Below are 20,875 nucleotides of genomic sequence, written 5' to 3'. Positions count from 1 at the left end.
TTTAAATGTAATTTTTTCTTTCTTTCTTTTTTTCTCACAGAGGTTAAAAAGGGAACTGCCATCACATGGAACCAAACTATAAATCCACAGATGTCTAGCTTGAGGCACCCTGCCTGTCCCAGGCAGTGCAAACCAGTAGTAACCTTCACCTAGACCATCATCTACAGCATGATGATGTTCCACTATTGGGTTTGGCAGCTTATGTGGCTCAAAGAGCTGTGCCAGGGCTCTGAGGAAGTGTTCTGGCCCCTAGTTCAAGAGGATACGTTGCTCTGCTCAGGTTCTTTACAATCCTGTTCCTTCTCCCAGTTCAATCCTATCTCCTCCACCCTCATCTTATTCTTTTGTATTCAAGTAGTTAATTTCCCTTATCTATGCACACTCCTTGAACTTGCATTAAAATGAATTAACCTCTTTCAGTCTCAGCACTGGACACCAGTAGGATAAATACTGTCAAGTCATGAAGCCCAAGAACAGGTTAATTTTGTTAGAAAAGAATTTTCATGTATGGATCTTGATTGGTGAAAACAGAAATCTCTATGGTAGAATGGTGTCAGTCAGTAGATCTATTTACAGCTACTCTAAGCTATCAAGCCCTGCTCAAAAACACTGCACCAAAGTGCTCATCACTCATAAGACAACCTAGAGATACTTCTATAAATTAATGATACATACCTCACTTTCTAATTTTAATGTTGATACCTCCTGGCTATATTTTAATATACTATTACCACCTAAATTGCATGAGGATGACCTATCATTTTGGGAGGTCAAGCATCAGTATATCATACATTATGTTTATTTGCTGAATTCCTGCATTACTTGATATACCAAGCATTATGGCTGTCATCTGTAACATTTGACAGTGTTTCCATGAACTAGAAAGCACACTTTATCCCTACGACATTATGCTAATATTAATCCAATACATCAAGTTATATAGGCTTTAAAGAAAACTAGTTTTTATGATTTCTATGACTTAAGTATGTCAGTGTCCTTTACTCAGCACAAAACCATGAGCTCGTGTCCTAAATCTGGTGCCATTTTCATTTCTTTCCAGACATTAGTAGGTAAGACATGGCCACCTTGGTTTTCCTCAGGAAGCCAACTCCTGACTTTGAGAGACTTGTCTGCTCAGGTGTTTGCCTGCACTGCAACATGCATTAGCTCTAACTCTGATCTAGCAGAGATATACTCATCTTAACAGAGTACAGCCCAAGTTAGCAAGCTTACAGCCTGGCTTATTAACTGGGGTTTAGTGCTACACTAACCCTGCTTCACAGCTTTGACAAGGGAGCTAGCTGCACCTTGCTGCCTTGTAGAACAGATGGAGATATTGGCTGTCTTGGTTTAACACAGTGGTGTTTTGGAAGCAGGGGCCACAGGGGTGGCTCCTGTGAGAACCTGCTGGAAGTTCCCCCATTTCAAGTCCTGGTCCCACCTCTGCCCAAGGCCAAGCAGATATGGGAAGTGGGATGAGCCTCTGCAGGTAACATATGCAAGAAAGGGGAAACGAAACTGCAAAAATATAAAAAGAGAGACCCGCAGAGCAGAGGAAAGGAGGTGAGACAGCAATGCCAGACCAAAGACACCAAGGTCAGAGAAGAGGGAGAAGGTGTCTGAGCAGAGCTTTCCCCACAGCCTGTGTTGAGATGGCAGCTGTCCCCCTACAATCCATGGAAGAGCAGCGTGGAGCAGTCCCTGCAGAACCATGGTGGGGTAAACATGGATTTGTAGCCCATGAAGTGCCACAGGTGAGCATATGTGAAGCTGCAGCCTGTGCAATATCACTGAGAGGGGCAGATGTGGATCTGCTGCTGTGGAAGACCCTGTGCCACAGGAGGTGACTGCTTTCCTGCTTTTCCTAAAACACAGTTCATGGCCTTCCTAAGCGTTTGCTTGGAATTAAACTTCATTTTGTGCCTGAATTTCCTCAGGAATTTTTTCATAAAGGTAAGGTCCAGCTCATACTTACAAGTACATCTGCTTTGCTGCTCAGTCCTTGTCCATAATCATCAGTTGCAATGACCTGAAACTTGAAATAGGATCTTCTCATATTTTTGAACATCATAGCAGTTTTTATAAGTCCTGTGTAAGCTTCAATCACAAAACCTTCTTTACCATCCTTGATTGGAGGAATGATGAGTCTATATTGCATGGCACTGTAATTCCCAGTGTCTTTATCATCAGCCTGATAGGAAAAAGAAAATAAGCAGAGGCAAATAAAGTAAATATTCATGCAAAGAATCATTAACCTTGTCCTTTATCTAAAGCTGCATATTGTCCAGAAAATTTCTTCCTCTCCAATGTTTAAAACCTTAGATCCTGGATAGCAGATATTGCTGTGACTTTAAATGGTTCATTTAACTCTGCTGCATACAATTTTGGTTTTCCAGCAATTTCTTCCTCATGTGTTGGCACTGAACTGCCCAAAATAAAAAGAAGAAAAAAAATATAAATAGATTTTTCAAGTCTGCAAGTAATTTAACAGGTAAAAACAGTTTAATTCTGAGAAGCCTACACTGCCAAATTCTTGTTTACAAATATTAAATATCAAAGATAAAGAAGCCAGCAAGGCATTAATAAAACTTCTTAGAAATATTCTGCACCATCACTGATTGAGGACACATATATTTGGAGTAATTTTATTATTTTTTATTTTTTTAAAAAAGGAGGTATTGAGTGGCATGCCCACAATACTGCATAATGGACCTGCTGTGCAGACCCAGTGTAGAGCACAAAGCTGCCCTGGCATTTTCCCATTGCCAAACAGCTGCAGAAAAAGGGCACAGCACCAACATTAAGTATTGTGAGGGAGTTGATGGAGGAACCCTCTCCACTGGACCCTCTCAGCATGCTCTGCAGGTAGCCAAGAGTTATCTTCAAACCCCACCCCCCCCCATCCAGATCTTCCTTAGCATCTCAAAAGGCATTGATGGAGAGGGAGGAGACAGATAGGATCTGCACATGGCCTAGGGTCTGGTGGAGCAAAGTGGATGGAGGTCTGCTCCAGTTGTTCAATCTGATATGTCTCAACCACACTTCCTAAGTCAAACAGGCCTAAAATATGAAGGGCTGCATTGGTTGGCTTGGGGAATCTCATCAATGCCAACCCTCCCCTGTTGGTTGGCTCTATGCTTGTATTGAGGGTTGATAATTTTCTCTCTTGTTGCCTTTCCTGTTCTGTCTTCCCTCTCTTTTAGGTCCCTGTAATCACTACCCAGTTAATATTTAAAATTATCATTTAAGTCAGAGAGTGATGTGAGGTTCCTACCAATGGAATTTTCTTTGCCTCAAAAGACAATTTTAAATTGCATAAAGTTGGCTGGAGCAGAGCTAGCTGACAGCAATAAGATGATGAGGTCTGATGAGCTGGGTGGACACCCCCATTCAGGTGTCCTGTCTTCAATGGCCCTCTACATCCCTGAGTGCATATCTTGATGGCCCTGTTGGTATTGGAGACTGACACCTTGACTGGGTGGAGGTTTTACCCCCCCCCCGTTAGGTGGGCCAATTTTCAATGGCTATCTGAATTGAAGGGACACCTGGCCTCCTGCTGCAGCTGTCTGACTTATGCTAATGACAGCTCTCCTTATGGGGAGGAAAGCTGGAAATATGAGTTTCCCCTCTCCTTGACTGAACAAGGGAGCAGTGAATCTTTTTGTCTGGAACTGTGGGAATTAGGGAAGGCATATAAGCAACACTCAAGACCCCATTTGGTCGTCATCCTGCACCAACCCACCAGCCTGCATCAGGCCCTGTTCAGGATTGGAATGCCATCTTGAACAAGAAAATCTCACCAGACATTGCCAGACCCATGGTGGTGATTTTTCCTTCCCTTTTCTCTTTCTCTTTCCCTTTCCCTTCCCTTTTCCCTTGCTTTTCCTTTCCTTTCCCTTCCCTTCCCCTTCTCCTTCCCTTTCCTTCTCTTTTCCTTATATCTTCTTTTGCCTCTTTTGCCTCGCAACATATTTACCTTCATGGGGTTATGTCACTTTGCTTGGTTTAATTGTCAAATAAAACTTCGTGCTTGCACCCACCCATGGGTAGTTGGACTCCATTCTTGTGAATCCAAAAATTTTAATTTATTTTGAACTATAACGTTTGGCATAGTCAGCAGGATAAGAACCTGTGGACTGTAGGAAGTAGGCACTGCAGAAGCAATGTTATTTCACCCCTCTTGTTCCTGACAGCCATGAATAGTCTGTTCTGGCCTCTCCAGATCACCTACTTTGCACAAATCATGCTCCTATTCAAAAGGCAGTGCCCATATTCAGATGAGAGTGGTTTTGAGGACCCTTACAATGCTTTAATATGCTCTGTCCAGCAAGGGGTCAACAAGATGGCACTTAATTACCATCTGCACATTTGTCCACTCATTAGACCCAGAATTGCCTCAGCATCTGGGAGTATTAAGCATCTATTAGCAGCCTTTTATCAGCATACTGGCATGAATTCTTAAGCTTGTGGCTTCAGATAATGTTGAAGAAAAAAACCCACTTGTAACTTCAAAAAGGTGTAGGTCTCTGTAAAATTCATACTCCATCATGACATAAAACCAATAATCATAATCTAGTCAGGGCTTATGGCAGCTTGAAGAGTAGTTTACCATGATACACCAGTGCCACATAAATAAGCATTATTTGTGCAAGGTCATTAGGCCTTCAATAGATTGGCATTAATTATAATTAATTGCTTCCTCACCATCACTGAGCAAGACGCATAAGATGGAAACTTTTACTCAGTCCTATTTTGTCTTTATTTTCTGATAATTTTCAAGGCATACCAGTGAGAAGATATAACAAGGGAATCTATGCAGCACGGTGACTGCATTGGGCACCACCAAGAGACACTCGTGCCAGAGAAATGATGCAGGTACTGTGTGTGCTTCCCGTGCTGCTCTGCCTGCTCCCAGCCCCGATGGAACAGACACCACCACACAATGCTTAAACAATAATACCTGGTTTAGCTGGAAATAGCAAACATTTTGCACAGAGCACAGGGATGTGCTGCAGGGCTGCCAAAAAATTAGCTCCCTCAATGGCACTTGCTGCCACCCATCACTGAGACAGAACTGTTCAAAAATGCCTTTGTAAATGTTTTGTTTCCCTCTACATCAACAAAGCTTTCTCTGTCTTGGCTATAAAAAGCATAAATATAAAAATGCATTAAGACGCTTTTGTTGTGTAGTTCTATGGCTTTTTCTAAGGCTTTTGAAAATCAAGATTACAACCTTGGGTGATCCCACACCCCTCTATTAGCATTTTTAGGCAAGATGAAGAAAGCTAAAAGCTTTCTGAATTTAGATCTTTTTGTCAGTTAAAATATCAGAGAGCTTTTCCAGAACACTCTTGCTATCCAACTGGCATGCAAAACCACAACCCCAAAACATCACAGAGCCAGCAGACAGGAGCTTGACAGGTGGGTCCTCAGGCCTAGGCTTTCCTGTTGATAAGTAAATTGCTGAAGGAAAAAATAATTGGGAAGGCATGCTACATAGCACAGGGAAGCAAGGAAGGGGTAGTAATTAAATATCAGGTTGATACACAAGTGCTAACAGTCACCGCTGTGTGAGAGATAAATGTTGGTGCTCAGCACCCAGCCTGAGCCAGGCTTTACAATAAGTGTATAAATGCCTGAATTTCACAAGTGACTTTCACTCCTCCAGCAACCACTGCAGCTTCAGTGACCTAATTGGACTCTTACTCCCACCATGGTTTCACCTGATGTAGTCTCAAATTAGGGCGTTGTGATTGGAATTGATTCTCAGGTTGATTCTCAGCCAGCTGCCTGAGGCCCACCTGGAGACTCTCTTGCCCACCACCTCAACAGGACAGGGGAGAAAATCAGATAAAAAACCCACACAGGTTGAGATAAGGACAGAGAGCTCACTGCCACAGGTGAAAGACCCAACTTGAGAAAAAACTGGTTTAATTTACTACCATATAAAATATATAAATAATATACTTTGTAACTAATTACAGTCTGACCTAATATATGTACAATTTTTCAGTGTAAGTAAGTAACAAAAAATTGGGTCATGCTAGAGCACTTCACACAGCAGCTGTCCCTAAAAGCCATCCAAATATTTCACAGCTACAAATTTGGTGGAAAGAGGTAAATTTGAGGAGAAGATGCCAGGAGATGCAAAGCCTGTGGCAGAAGAAAGCTGATAACCATGAGCTCCAAAGGGCTAAGGAACAGTGTAGAAGAGAACAGTGGTTAAGAAATACAGGTAGAAGGAAAAAAAAAGAAAAACCAACAACAACAAAGAAAACTGTAGAAGCTACAACAAACATACTGGCTTAAATGCCTGTATATCATGAAGTAAAAACCATTTCTAAAGCAGTACAATGGCACTTCTGGCTTCAGAGATGAAAATATTAAACAATCGGTACATTCCTACTGTCGAAAATAGTCTCATTCTAAAATCTATTTTATATACCAACAACTGATTGGAAACAGTTGAACCTGCCATCTGCTTAGTGGTGCTAAGCTAGGAGGAAAGAAAAAACCCAACAGCCCATCATTTGCCATGCCCTGTTTAGCCTCCTCGGGCATGTGATTAAGAGTGACCCTGCTATGGAAACTGGAAAACATTAAGAATTAACAATTGCATTTAACTGTGAGCATCTAGTCTGAATGGGGCTCACACAGAGAATGATGAAAACTGTAATTGTCTGATGATTATACAATAGCTTCAGGAGTTCCAGTTAATGAAGATCTTAATGCTCATCCCAAACAAGCCACCAAATGTGTCAAACCAATGGCAATTTTGGTGACAGTATCAGAGTATTACTGCCATGGGACATTGCTTCTGCAAGTGCCAACAGATATACATATAGAGGTATCACAACAAAGAGGAAAAGAACAGACTATGCTAAGCATATTGCTGATCACTGCCAAGCCCACTACAAGTAATTTTCAGGGAAAATTACAAGAAATAGTGTTAGTAAGAAAGGGAGTGAGATTTGTTCACTGTTTCCTTCAGTGATGTCAAAATAGTCTGAAAACACAGATCAATTTTGAGAGGCTGTCTCTGGAGGGGGGGGAAGAAAAAAAAAGTTGAGTAAAAGGTGTTCCCAAACTTGTATTTAAAAGAAAAAAAACAAAAATCAAATGAGAAACATTGGGTTTATAGAATTTTCCTGTTACACCACCAGCAGTTAGTGCTCCATACAGTGTATGTGCTGCAAGGGTGTGCAGATCACACACCAGAAGCTCCCATGGACTGGGAATGACCCAGCACTGGGAAACTGGGAACACTCTGGCTGTACTCACCCCTTCCAGCGCATGCAGGAGGTACCTTACCCTGGAAGGCACATGTAGGATCAAGACTCTTAAACATGTCAGAAAATAACAGTAATATGCCACATTTGTACCATTTGTAGCATATAGTAATATTACATAATACAACATAGTAATACTGCATTTGATTAAATCACAAAGGGCAGCAGTTTTCTGAACAGTGCCAGAAAAATGATAGTACTTTTTTTTAATAGTAAGATAGGCAGCAAACCAACATATTATCTAGAGCCCTATTCTTTGAATGAAAATACCTGTGTTCTTGGAATTACTCTTATCAGGGCAAAAGCAGCTTCCTGTCAGAGGCCAGATGTTACACAGATGTGCCTCTTTAAGGATGTGCTGTTGTCACTCCAAACAAGGTCCTAAGTAGATTTTTACTTCTACCAAGTGTTTTCTCCTTCCAGATTACTGTGATTCATAAATCATATTTTAAGTAATAAAAGATCGTAACTGAAAAAACAGTTCATTTCTACAAAGAAAAGCTTCTCCTGTGTAGATGCAAAAGCAAATTTAGAGAAGGGAAAACTTTGTGTTTCACAGCAGAAAAACGTCTCAAGGTGCTGGGAGCTGAATCCACTTTTACAAAACTTGCCATTGTGAAGATTTACCTGTCAGTCCACGGAAAAAAGAAATGCCAAAAGAAATATAGAGATTATAGGCATGGGTAGAAAATAACCGGAGATTAAACATGGAAAAATGCATCTGGGACAAAAAGTAATCCCAGTACTCTCTCTATATGTAATACCCTACCCAGGAATTTTAAACAGTTATTCTATCAATTGCCTTAGATCATTATAAAACACTAAGGAAGATTACTTTCAAGGATTACAGTTAAGTGAAGAGTAAATCCTTGTTCCTCTGAGTGTCATTAAGGTAAAAACCCATAGCATGAAAAAGTTATCTTATGAAGCCCACCAGGAAGGGACACAAAATACAGAATTAGTCTGAAATGAAAATTTGATCAATTGCATTGTAAGAATCAAGTTTCATTCAGGATGTAAGTGCATTTCAGACTCCACTGGTTCCTATTCTCATCACACCTCTCTGCTGGATTTAGAGCCATTTCTATCAATTGCAGCACAGCCACTTCCAGAGACTTGGATTCATCTGCAGTTATTTCAGCAAGCTTCCTTTTCTGCAACCATTTTCAGTACAAAAATTAACTTTATAAACTGAGTTATTCAGAAAATCACCTCTCACTTTTTTTACTAGAACTAGCATCTCCAGTATTTCCTCATTTAAATGCACTTAAACAAAACCAGAAACATTAATACTGTAAAAGAAAATGTTTTAAAGAAGGGCCAATAACACACCATTACAGTAAAAATTCAATTCCCTCTAGTAACTGTGTTGTTTCTGGTGTTACTTTTGTAGAGCAGATGGAAAACATTGTGTATGTGAGGAAATCCCAACCCACAAAATTCATAAATTAGTAGTTATGAATATTACATCTGTTTTTAATAAACATTTATAACAAGAAGCACAAAAAGCCCTTTACTTCTGGCAACATGCTCTTATATACATTGAAAATTCTAAGGAAAAAAGAGAATTGCAGAAAAAGAGAGAGAACATAAAACCAATCCCCACTAGAACTGTCCAACACTTGAAACCATTTCCTGAGCTTCAGCAGAACTGTCATTACAGTAATTCTCCAGACAGCAGTCCCAGCTGTCCTACCTCTGAAGGGGACCCCAAGTCACCTGCAGCCCAGGTGTCCTGCAGCTCTCCCACCTCTCTGGCTTCTCACTCCCCTTTGCTCCTGCATCTCCTCCTCAGCTTACAATCCACAGATCTCATCTGGGTGTTGTACATCTTTAGGAGGCTTTGGGGGAAATGAGTAGGTTTAAACAGATGCTGTGTGAAAGTGCTGTAGATTTCAGACACAATAATCAGCCTCATACCTCATTTCAAATGAAATGGTGTTTAAATATAAATGGTGTTTAATATAAACATCATCTTTAAGATGCAAGAACTAAAGCTTAAAAAGTGCCATTTTTACTTTGAGACATTAGTACTTACCAGCTTTCAGAGGACGTTAGCTTTAAAGCAATCATATGCATATGGCATATCATAAACCAAATTAATTCTAATTAAAAGTGACTCTTATGATTTGCCACATTCTGCTGAGCTGTAGCTACCTTTTTAGCTACTTATAGCAATATTCCTAAAAAATCTAGAGCAAAATAATACATTATTCTAAAAGCATTATACACTCAAATGAAAAAGTATGAGAGTGGTTGCTGCTGCCAGCATTCATAAAAAATTACCTAAAAGAAAACTAGAGAGGAACTTTTTACAAGGGCAGAGAGATAAGACTAGGGGAAATGCTTTTAAATTGGAAAGGTTGTGATTTAGGTTACACATTAGGAAGAACCCTGTGAGGGTGATGAGACACTGGAACAGGTTGCCCAGAGAAGTTGTAGCTTCTCCATTTCCTAATAATGCTATCAAAATAGTGGGAGGTGTCTCTGGCCATGGGAGAGGGGGTGGAATGAGGTGATTTTTCTGGTTCTTTTCTACCCAAATCATTCTATGGTTCTGTGAATCTGGGACTGAGCAGGACAGTTTCTGCTCAGACTTCATCCTGGGTAACAGATGTTCTGCTGACACTCCCTTAAGCTCTGGTTAGATCTCCAGTTCTGTGTTATTTTGGCATTTAATAAGTTATTCTCAGCTACCTTTACCTCTTTTTAAAATTATATTGGCTCATAAGAATGATTAATTTAAAGCAATTCCCCCTAGTCCTATCACTCCCTGCCCTTGTAAAAAGTTCCTCTCCAGATTGCTTTTAGACACCTTTCAGGTATTGGAAAATGCTCTGGGGTGTCCCAGAAGTCTTCTCTTCTCCAGGCTGAGCAACCCGAACTCTCTCAGCCTGTCTCCAGACCAAAGGCGCTCCAGTCCTCTGAGTACTTTTGTGTCCTTCTCTGGGCCACACAGGTGCACAGTGGGAAGAGAGTTGCAGGCACCTTAACACATCCCTTGTCCAGCAGAATTGCTGGAAGAGGCCACTGTGGATCTCGGTGGGGTAGGTATCACCTGGAGGTGAGGATCTGGGCATAATTTGGTGGCCTTTTACAGTGGGATCAGAGTCTCCATGGACAAAGGCAGAACAACAGACATCATCTACCTGGACCTGTGCAAAGATTTGACACTGCACCACACAACGTTCTGATCTCTAAACTGGAACGATATGGATTTGATGGATGGACCATGCATTGGATAAGGAAGTGGCTGGATGGTTGCACCCAAAGAGCTGTGTTCAATGGCTCAGTGTCCAAATGACAAGGAGATGTGAGATGAGTGCTGTTCCTCAAGGGTTGGTACTCGGACAGTGCTATTTAACATCTTTTTGGAGACATGGGCAGTGGCATTGAGTACATTTAGTACTTCCCTGCTATCATCTCCCAGCTCATTTTTCTGTATCCTATTTGATAAAAAGGAAGACCTATATTAGCTTAAACTACTGCTAAATGGTAGCTGCTGGCAAGTGCCTGCCACTGTGATTATTATGCTTAACTAATTTAATTACAACAATAGCAAATAAAAGCAGGCAGACCATGTAAATCACATCTAACTGCAGGAGCCATCCACTATCAGTATCTAAATACCAGCCACTGAGATTACTGCAATTAATCCACCCAACCAGTGATATGAATGTAATCAAACCAAGCACCAAATGGTTGCTGTCCCTTAATGTTTCCAACATTTGGGCAAGTAGGTCACCTCAAAAAAGCAGAACTCTGCCATAATTCATCACTTTCACATAAGAAAGTAAATGTAGGGGCTCACAATGTGCATTACCTTTCCTTCATGACTTAAATATCCCTTTCCAAGATGTATACTACCTTTATGGTACATAAGAGCTACACAAAGGAAGAGTCATGAGAAACACATCACTGTTATATGAGTTGCATTTTTATGATATAAAAGCTGCTTCCTTCTTATTGTCTCTTGACCAAACTGGATTGTCCTGATTTCTCTTCTAGCCCTGTTGTTTTACAGACTTCAGTTTATCCTCTCCCCAGTATAATTTCTCTCACCTCACCTACAGAACAGACCTTTGGCAGCCTCTTCTCAGTATTGAGAGCACAGCACATGCCTGGTGCAGAGCAATGTTATGACTTAATTGGCTCTATCCAAAGATGCAGGAACCAAGACAGATCTCTAGGAGCATGGGTACTCACGGGTAGGGATATAAAACTAATGACCTTGGAGAGTGAGGAGGAGAAGCTGGTATTAAACATACATACACACACACACGATGACTGACAAAGAAAAGATGGATTGGGAATCTGCAAACAACTGATTTGTCTATCCGAATAATTCACAACTGATGTAAGTCTTTGATTTTCAGCTTTTCAAGCAAAATCTGTCACATACAGATAAAACCAAAGAGAAAACCCAAAGAAGCCAGGATTTAATCAACAGAGTCCCTGCTGTACCTAATTTCATTTAACATAAGAAAAACACGGGCTCAATTCAGAGTCCATTCTTTTTTCAGCAAGAACAATCTCATACTTTAAAACTTTCTCCTTTCCTTAGGGATAATGGAATGTATTTAAGAAACCAATTCACAAGTTAGTGTCACATCTACATATTTAGTACCTATTTATTGCTGGTATCCCCTGGAAATACATGGGGAAAAAATGGAAATTTTGGGTCCTAGCATGCATGTCCTGCAACAGTGACTGTATGGGAGTGCTGTGACAAATAATGTGACCCTACTCATAAAAATGTTGGTGCACAGCAAAGTCCCAATAACAACAATTTCAGCCACCTATAACATGCAGCTTTACATCTTTCATTTGTAAAAAAAATTCTGCTAGTCAATATCATGTTCAGGCACCAAAGATATTGCAAGTGATAGAAAGAATGAGAATATGCTGAGAGTATCAGTTTCTTGAGAATATACTGAGAGTGTCCGTTTCTTTTCAAAGTTCCTCACAATAAATATTAGCAGCTATTTCTGAACGCAGAATTTGAAAGCAAACATATATAAAATTACTATTAAGGAGGTTCTCTTAATCAGAATAAAAATTGAAAAATAATGAAATAAATTCTAATAATTTTTATTAGAAGAACTTGAATAATTTATACAGCACAAGCTATGAGTGTACTACATTAATGTTTTTGATAATTCCAACTTTGGAAACTACTCATTTACTTCTATTCCACTGAACTCTTCAAGAAAAGATGCCAATTTGATTACTTCTTAACACTAATTGGAATGGGTATCATATTTAACTAACAGAGTAACTACTATTTTTTTCCCTACAGGACAGAAAATAAGCTAAAAAGCATCAATTGCTGGAAATACCTGGTGCTAAAACAATAAATTACAGCCCAATTTTCTGTGACAAGCACTTCTAAACCACTTCTAATTTTATTTTAACTAAACACAGTTATGTTTGATGTTATCCACAAGTAACAACTCCTGTCTTACACCTTGCTCTATTTTGCCGGTCAGCAAAACCAGGGAGAATTCTGTCTCATGTTTTGGTTGGATCTCTAAGGTCCCTTCCAACCTAAGCCATTCTGTGATTCCAAGAGAAATGGGTTAGAGACATACAATTGTCATTTCTTTTGTGTCATAATTTTCTGTCCTTTGGTCACTTTTCTCAAATCAAGTGTTTCTGAAGGGCAAAAGCAAGTTCCCTTCTTCACCCCCTAATATGCCTTACCTGACATGCATGAATACCTAAGAAATCAGGAATGCCTCCCTGAAATTCAAGCAGGACTATACAGCCTGTTTAAAACTTGTTCTATGATCCACTCAGAATGCAATGTTATCTTTGTGTCCCCTACTTTCACATAACACTCGCTTATATAAGTAACTGTACTATTCACTATTCTTTACCTACTCCAGTATCTGCAGCACTCCTGAAGTTCATTGATTTGACACAATTTCTGTTTCCTATTTTGTGGGTATGGCAGGACTTCAGCTTAAAGTTGACAGCTAGAAGGAGTGACTGCCAAAATTTCTGGAAAAATAGGCATTAAAAAAAATATTAACTCTGCCTTCAAAACTCTTCCCTGTTATGGTCTGGGATTACCTTAACAGCAACACTACCACAATTTCTTTAATCTGAGCATGTAGAATTTCCTTTTAATTGAAACAAGAGGATGTCTGGGTATATTTCACTATCTATTTCATACAGATTAGAAATCTGATGACAGAAAACTTAGAAATACTTAAAACGTCAATACAAAAGACAGAGAAAAAAAACTTATAAAAGGAAATTTTGCAACTGGTTTTCTGAACACTATTTCCAATGCACAATGCTGCTTTATTACTCAGTAAGGTTTTTATTTGCATGCAAGTAAAACTTTAATTTAAAACACAGGCATTGCAAATACTTTGGCTTCATGTAAAAAGTCTGTTGAGCAGAGTCTTTACAGCTGATAAACTAGAAGTAAATGAACATGGCTGTTCAACAATCATTCTGGGCTCTTTCCCTAACCAATGCAGATCTCTATATAAGGGAGACCTTACAGCTGCCTGCCAGCATCTCAAGGGGCCTAAAATAAAGCCCGGGAGAGGCTTTTTATAAGTCATATAGTAGTAGGATTAGAAATGGGCTTAAACTGGAAGGGGGGAGATTTATATTAGACATTAGGAAGAAATTCTCTCCTGCAAGGGTGGTGAGACACTGTCCCAGGTTGCCCAGAGAAGCTGGAAGTGTTCCCATTCCTGGAAGTGTTCAAAGCCAGGTTGGATGGGGCTTGAAGCAACCTGGTTCTAGTGGGAGGGCCAGGGGGGCTGGGATTAGATGGCCTTTAAGGTCCCTTCCAACCAAATCACTCTGTGATTATATGAATCTCCTCTCATCATAAGTTTTTCCTACACCTTAGAGCAACCAGGCTGGTGAAGGGACTCGAGCATAGACCCTACGAGGAGAGGCTGAGAGAACTGGGGTTGTTCAGCCTAAAGAAGAGGCGGCTCAGGGGAGACCTCATCGCTCTCTACAACTACCTGAAAGGAGGGTGTAGCCAGGTGGGGGTTGGGCTCTTTTACCAAACGACTTTCAACAAGACAAGAGGGCATGGACTTAAGTTGTGCCAGGGGAAGTTTAGGTTAGATATTAGAAAGAATTTCTTTACGGAAAGAGTGATCCGTCATTGGAATGGGCTGCCCACTGAAGTGGTGGATTCTCCGTCCCTGGAGATATTTAAAAAGAGACTGGATGTGGCACTCAGTGCCATGGTCTAGCAACCGCAACGGTGGTTCAAGGGTTGGACTCGATGATCTCTGAGGTCCCTTCCAACCCAGCCAATTCTATGATTCTATGATTCCCTTCCATTCAGGACTGCTACTTCATTTAACCACTCACTGATTTCCTAATAATGCTATCAGAACAGTTATACTGACTTTGATCAGCCAGCTGAGCTTATCTGATCCAGTTCCCCAAATTCCCTGTAGGCTGGGCACAGGTCTTTCTATCAGACAGAGTTTCATGCTGCTGCTGAACCATCCATTGCTCTGCCAGGAACACACCTGGGGCAACATGGTATTAAGGCTCCCTTAAGGTTCTTGCAGTTGTGAGACCATCAAGCACAAGCTCAACCCTGGAACCAGCCCAGGGCAGCATGTCATGTGAAATTCCTGAGCACCCCCATTCTGTAAGCCCAGCCCTACCTGCCATGGCCTCAAACACCATCTGCCTGCAGAGGAACCTGGAAAGAACTGCCACAGCTCAGATTTACACAGCACAATGTTCCCTTTCCATGATATCTTCCTAGCTGTTTACCTGGACTGGGGTATGCCTATAATAAACACTGTATGAGAAACAAAACAAAACATAAAAAGCCCACGCTGGACTAGTGCACAAAGTAAACAAGTGTCATCTGCAGAGGTTTCCATCTGATAGTCTGTGCTTAACATTTTCCCACTTTCCTGCCCTTCCTGGGCTTACTTTGGGAAGACATGCCATGAAACAAAAATCAATAGGCAATTTTTTAAGCTCTTCCACTAACACTGAAGTTGCAAGAAGATGCAGGAGGCCTGCTGAGATCACAAAATAAAGGCACAGGAAACAAGCTGACTTGGGAAGTCCCGGCAACTCAAGCTATCTCTGGATTGCATCACAAAGCATTTTAGTGACAACAAATAGTTTTTATTGCAAGCTATTATTCTGTCTGAGGTTAATTACATTCTACGTATTATATTTTCTTGAATTCTCTCCTTTTAAAAAAAAACCAAAACCCACCTGTATCTTAGTCACAAATCTTATTCTAGACTTACTCACAAATTGCATCATAGTGAACAGACTTGAAACTCCTTTGCTACTTGAAACAGAAACTGTTCTTTCATTTTTAAAGCATAAGCATGCTGCTGCCAAAGAAGCAGTCAGAATAATTTAAGGTTAAAAACTACTGTGGAGCATAAAAAAATCCTTTAAATATTAGCGCATCCAAAATGATAGCTACAAACCTTCAAGTGAAAAATGAGCACATAAATTCAAAAGAAATAAACCCACCAAAACTCATCTAAGCTGAAAATCAACCTTGTGCCAGTAACTGCTGGAGTGCTGGGCCAATGCATGTCAATCATACACATAGAAATGGAAACCATCACACACATATTCATAGTCAGCCACTGATTTCATAAGAAGAATAACCCATTCTGTGCACACTAGAATTGATTAGAAAAAGAAATAAAACTGCAATTACTGCTAACACCTGAGGTGCTCAGGAGGTTTTAGAAGAAATGCATTTTGTAATCTCCTGTGAAGTCAAACCACTGAGTAAATATTTTCCCACTGTAAGGGAATGTTATTTAAAATAAAATTCAGTCTTACCTTAACTTTAAGCACAGAAGAAAACATTCTGGCATCTTCAGATACTCCTCCTATGTACAGTTTTTTGGTGAAGACCGGTGCATGGTCATTTTCATCCTTTACTTCAATAAACACCCTGGCTGTATTACCTGAAAGGAGGAATGAAAAGTATACACAGAACATTTAGCAATATATATTTAACACCTGATGGAGTTCATACATTTATAGTCCAAATAGACTATGTAAAATAAGAGCATAGATGAACTCTGTAAAAATAATTACATTAGAAATAAGAGTATATCTGGTGAAAGAATTATGAACTTGAAGGAAGACTTTTTTTTTTTTTTACTTTTCCTTTATTCTTTTTGCATTTGCCATTTTTTCTTAATAAATTTGGAGCTGAAATCTGTACTTTTGTAGAAAATTATTCCCATTAGTTGTACACTTGCACTTTGCTTTTAGGGGTATGTGAATTTCCCTGCAAGTCAAAAGCTGCCATGGCTTTCTTTAGAAAGCAGGCTATTTATGGAGAATATAAAGAAAAACCTGTAACTACTTTTTCAAATTAGAAGAAAAGCACAAGAATATTGCACTTTAGTAACAAAGACTTTGGTGACATAAAATTCTCACGAGTGTTATGAAGAGGTAATGACCAGATGTATACTAGTAGTGATGCTGCAAAGAGCAGCTTGCTTTTTCCACTTCATGTGCAGCTTCCTTTATGTATTTTAATTATTAGAAACTCCCATGTGGGTTTAGGTAGGTAGCACTTTATGGGTGATTCTGCCACTCCGTGAAGTCACAAATGTTCATACAATAGTTCTGGTAGAAACATCCTCTGAATAATGCTTTGCATTGCAGGTCAATGCAGATTTTTCTATACCTTCCTGAGCTATAAAACATAGAGATCTGATCAGGTTTGTCTGTACTTTCATACAGCCTCATCACCTATTTACTATGTTTATTAAGTGCGGGTCTGTATCTGTCTTCATCACAAACCTGGCCTGGCCCATGGGAACTCAAGAAGTGTTACTTTGCCCCTAGATGTTCAACAGATCATCAAACAAAATACAGATGATAATTTGTGTTCTGTTAAATGGGTCTGATCCACCCCACTGTACAATAAATATTTCTCTCCTGAAATGAAAAAATATTTGGTAAAAATTATGGGTTTAGAGCAAAAATGACTCAACTTTGTGGCAATCTATATCAACATCTTTGTGTCTCTTTCAGAACTGGATAATCCAGGAGGATTGCTGGAATTATGATACCTGGCTCATTAAAACAACATTTTCCAGTGATAAACTGCCTCATTTCATAGTTTTCTCAACTTGTTTCAGTGCCAGGGTAAGTCAAATGCTGCACAGGTGCCATCCTGATCTGAGTTGACTTCAGAAAGCAGTCTCGTTTAGAAAGAGCTTGGTAACTGTATCTGTAGGGGAGATGGGAATTACAACAGACTATTTCTTAGACTGCCAAAGTCACCAAAGATAATCTATCTGATGTTTCAACTGAAGGGAAACAGGAAGGCTGAGATGCAACTGAAGGCTGAGAAAGAAACCATTTCAAATGCCATCTAGTGCATTAGTGTGGAGAGGAAAAAGAACAATGGGGAAAGGAGAGAAAAAAAAGGAAGTTACATAATCCACATGAATAATCAGTTATTCACTTTCCACCCTGATTACTGCAGATATATTCAACAACTTATAGGTTACTTCATCAGAAAATGACTTCATGACAAGCTCTCTTTTTATGGACATGAAAAAAAGCCATAATCTAACCTGAATGTGTATAATGTGGGCATAGTGGTCTGTTTCTGTTCACCTCTAGTTTCCTTATGCTCATTTAAAAAAAATGCTTCCTATCTTGATTACATTATTTATTACGATGAAGAAAATTTTCTTTCAAAGAGGTATTGTGAGGTCCTGTGAATCCTCAAATCTACTCCATTTAACCAGATTGTTAGTATTTCTGGTCAAAATACTAGAGTTACAGTTAAAAACCACAGCCCTGGTAAGAAAAATGGGATTCCCTATCAGGCTTTTTCACTGCAGTTCCACTCTTTTGGGAAGGTGGCAATGGAACCAGGACTACAGGCTATATTTGTGAGTGACCTTGCGCTGCTGAGCTAATCAACAGATCTCTCAATGGCTGGCACCAGTTTTCTGCTGTAGGGAAGATGCTAATTACATCACACTCAGTGCTGGGAGGACTCGGCATCTGCTGGCCTGCACTACCTCTCTCTAACATAAATTAAACATTTTTGCTTAACGCTCTCTATCTTCATCATTTCAAAGCTGGTTTGGGTGAGGTGGCTTAGCCTAGTGCAAAGTTTGCTTTGCAATTTGCTCAAAAAACCCATTTGTTTAATTTCCTTGTAGCTCTCCAAGCTGCCAAAATACTGATTTCTTTAGCGATGGCTGAACGCTTTGAAAATGAGAAATGAAAAGTTACTGCATTAAGAACAAAGCAAACTGAATATCATGCATATAAATTAGCATCATTAATGTTAAGTTAAATGTATATCTTCATTTTATCTTACTGCCTGATTTTTATACACAGCTTATATTTCATTCTGGCAGCCAGAGGGGAACGCAGCATCTGTGAGCTCCTCACCAACGTGCACTTTTCATCTGATTCCAGCCTCCAGCTGGTGATAGTGTTTGGCCTCCAGCCTGTCAGAGGTTGCCTTCTTCTCACATCAGATAAGCCCAGAAGCACATATTTAAAAAAGCCTCATCAGAAACTGTGCCATGTGTGTGAAGTTCATGTCAGAGCTTTGGCTGCTCTGCTTGATTCCGTCAGGGATCCCCAGAGTGCAGGTGACAGGAACACAGGGTGCAGTGCTACCACCCATGCTCCTTCACTACTCTGACTGACAATGCCACCCAACCCAAGCAAGCTCTTATAGCATCGGGTTACAGAGTCAGACTCCTTTTTCCTGCATATTTTAAGTATTTAGTGCTTATTCTACATAGTGCTTGTCTGTGACTCCTAGCCCTCTTTTCTGAAGGGAGGCAAAGCTTATATAAAGTGCCATTTGTTACTGGTACTCCGGCAGGTTGGGAGGTCAGTGAAAGTTGGACACCAATATTTACACTCTCCTTCCAGAGAGGGCATGTTGTAACCAGATGTGTGTAAAAACTCACCCCCATTACATCCTTTTTAATGGATTTCAGGAGATGAAATCAAAATTTATCCTTCTGTAGTACTTCTTGGACAGTACTTCTTGCAGACAAAGTGCAATTATTACTGTGACTGAGCTATCTAAATAACAGGTTAGGTGAAAGAAGAAAAGATCTTTCTCTAGACAAAGCAGCACAGGGCCCCCAAGGTGGCCAAAAAGAGCAAGGAAGAAAACTGACTGCTACAGTTACCTCCCTTCAGCTTAAATGGGAGTTTTCCCCTGCACACAAAGTGTGCAATTAATACTATATAAGCAAAGAGCTTCTTCAGCTTTACTGCACATTTTTACTGCTAAGACACATTTATTGTCTGGATTTTTCACACCAATTAGTTCAACAGCCATGAAGGTCTGGTCAGCCCCTCAGACATTACATTGCAAAGGAAGTTTCTGCATCACAGTGTCCCACAGTCTCCTGTGTCCCATTTGCCTCCTCTCTACTAGACCCCTGAGGTGAGCTGCAGTGTACAAAGAACACAGACCTGCAGCTGCTTGTAGGCTATTGAGAGTCAACCATATTGCATGCACTGCTCCAGATAAAATAGTTGCTCCCAAGACTAGAAATAAAAGCATTTGGATCTTTCAGCTTCTGTGATTTGCTTAAGGAGAGTGAACACAGACTGAAAGTTACTCTAAAGGAAAATTAGGAATCCTCTGAAGTAAGAAAATCAGGAGATCATGAACAACAGAAAAAATAGCAACAAAAACTCCAGGGAGCTTGTCAGAACTGGTGTATATTTCCAGGAGTTTTATTTGGCAGAACCAAACAGAAAGCAGCCCAAATATATTTTAATGGCATTTTGGTCTAAATCAGCATGTGCTCATAAACCTGAAGAAGCTCATATGCCTCAGCTGATCAAGAACAGGGCAAATCAGAGCTATGACGAGATGCAAACAGCAATGTATTTGGAACAGCACAGATCAAAAGTCTGATTTTCATTAACATAAAGCATCTTTTTCTACCAAATAATTAATTGAAAGGGAACTCATATTTTATGCAATCTCTCTGAAACCCATTGCTTTGTTGCCTAAAGATGTCTAAAGTTTGACCCCAGTAGTTTTCAGGGAAACTACCCAAGAGCTGCATGGCAACAGAGGCAAATTTATAGCTTTTCAGGCTCTGTAGCATGTTCTGTCCATCTTTCACATCTCCCAGATTCAGGGACTAGCATGTCAGCCAGCTTATAAAACACCATCAGTGCCAAAGTTGCAACATGTTTGAAAGTAAAAATGTAAGGCTACTTGAAATGTCAATAATCCAGGGACACAGAATCATTTTTCGTATTCAACTTAATAAAAGTATAGCTCCAACTTCCACCAGTTGCTGATTCCTCAAGCCAGAATTCCAACATTTTAAATTCATTACCATCAGAAAACCTAACTCTTCTCCCTCTCAAAAGAAATAAAAATGCACTCCTATTTCATGTTATAAAGTTTCAGTTAAAGTAAGTCAAATATTTAAGGAGTTCAATTCTGCTGAAAGCAAGAGTGTTATTTTGCATGATTTAGCATCACATTTTAAGAAACACAGTTAATGACCAATTTTGTTCTCATACCCCAAAGGACATCTCAATTTACTTCCCTCATTTATTTAGTCAATTAT

General features: G+C 39.9%; 1 protein-coding gene across 1 annotated transcript in view; it reads right to left on the bottom strand.

Moving 5' to 3' along the window:
• The window catches only part of PCDH15 (protocadherin related 15), a 350,336-nt gene that overhangs the window by 44,306 nt on the left and 285,155 nt on the right, over positions 1–20,875 (bottom strand). Inside the window, exons 26-27 of the mRNA XM_030453000.1 lie at positions 16,110–16,237; positions 1,976–2,191 (exon numbers count right to left, since the gene is read on the bottom strand). Of these exons, the coding sequence (XP_030308860.1) occupies positions 1,976–2,191; positions 16,110–16,237 (344 nt within the window). The remainder of the gene's footprint in view (positions 1–1,975; positions 2,192–16,109; positions 16,238–20,875) is intronic.

The sequence above is a fragment of the Calypte anna genome, chromosome 6 (genome assembly GCF_003957555.1).
Source record: "Calypte anna isolate BGI_N300 chromosome 6, bCalAnn1_v1.p, whole genome shotgun sequence".
In the NCBI taxonomy this organism is placed as follows: Eukaryota; Metazoa; Chordata; class Aves; order Apodiformes; family Trochilidae; genus Calypte; species Calypte anna.
Note: the sequence above shows the minus strand (reverse complement) of the source record. Positions and strands in the feature narration are given on the sequence as shown.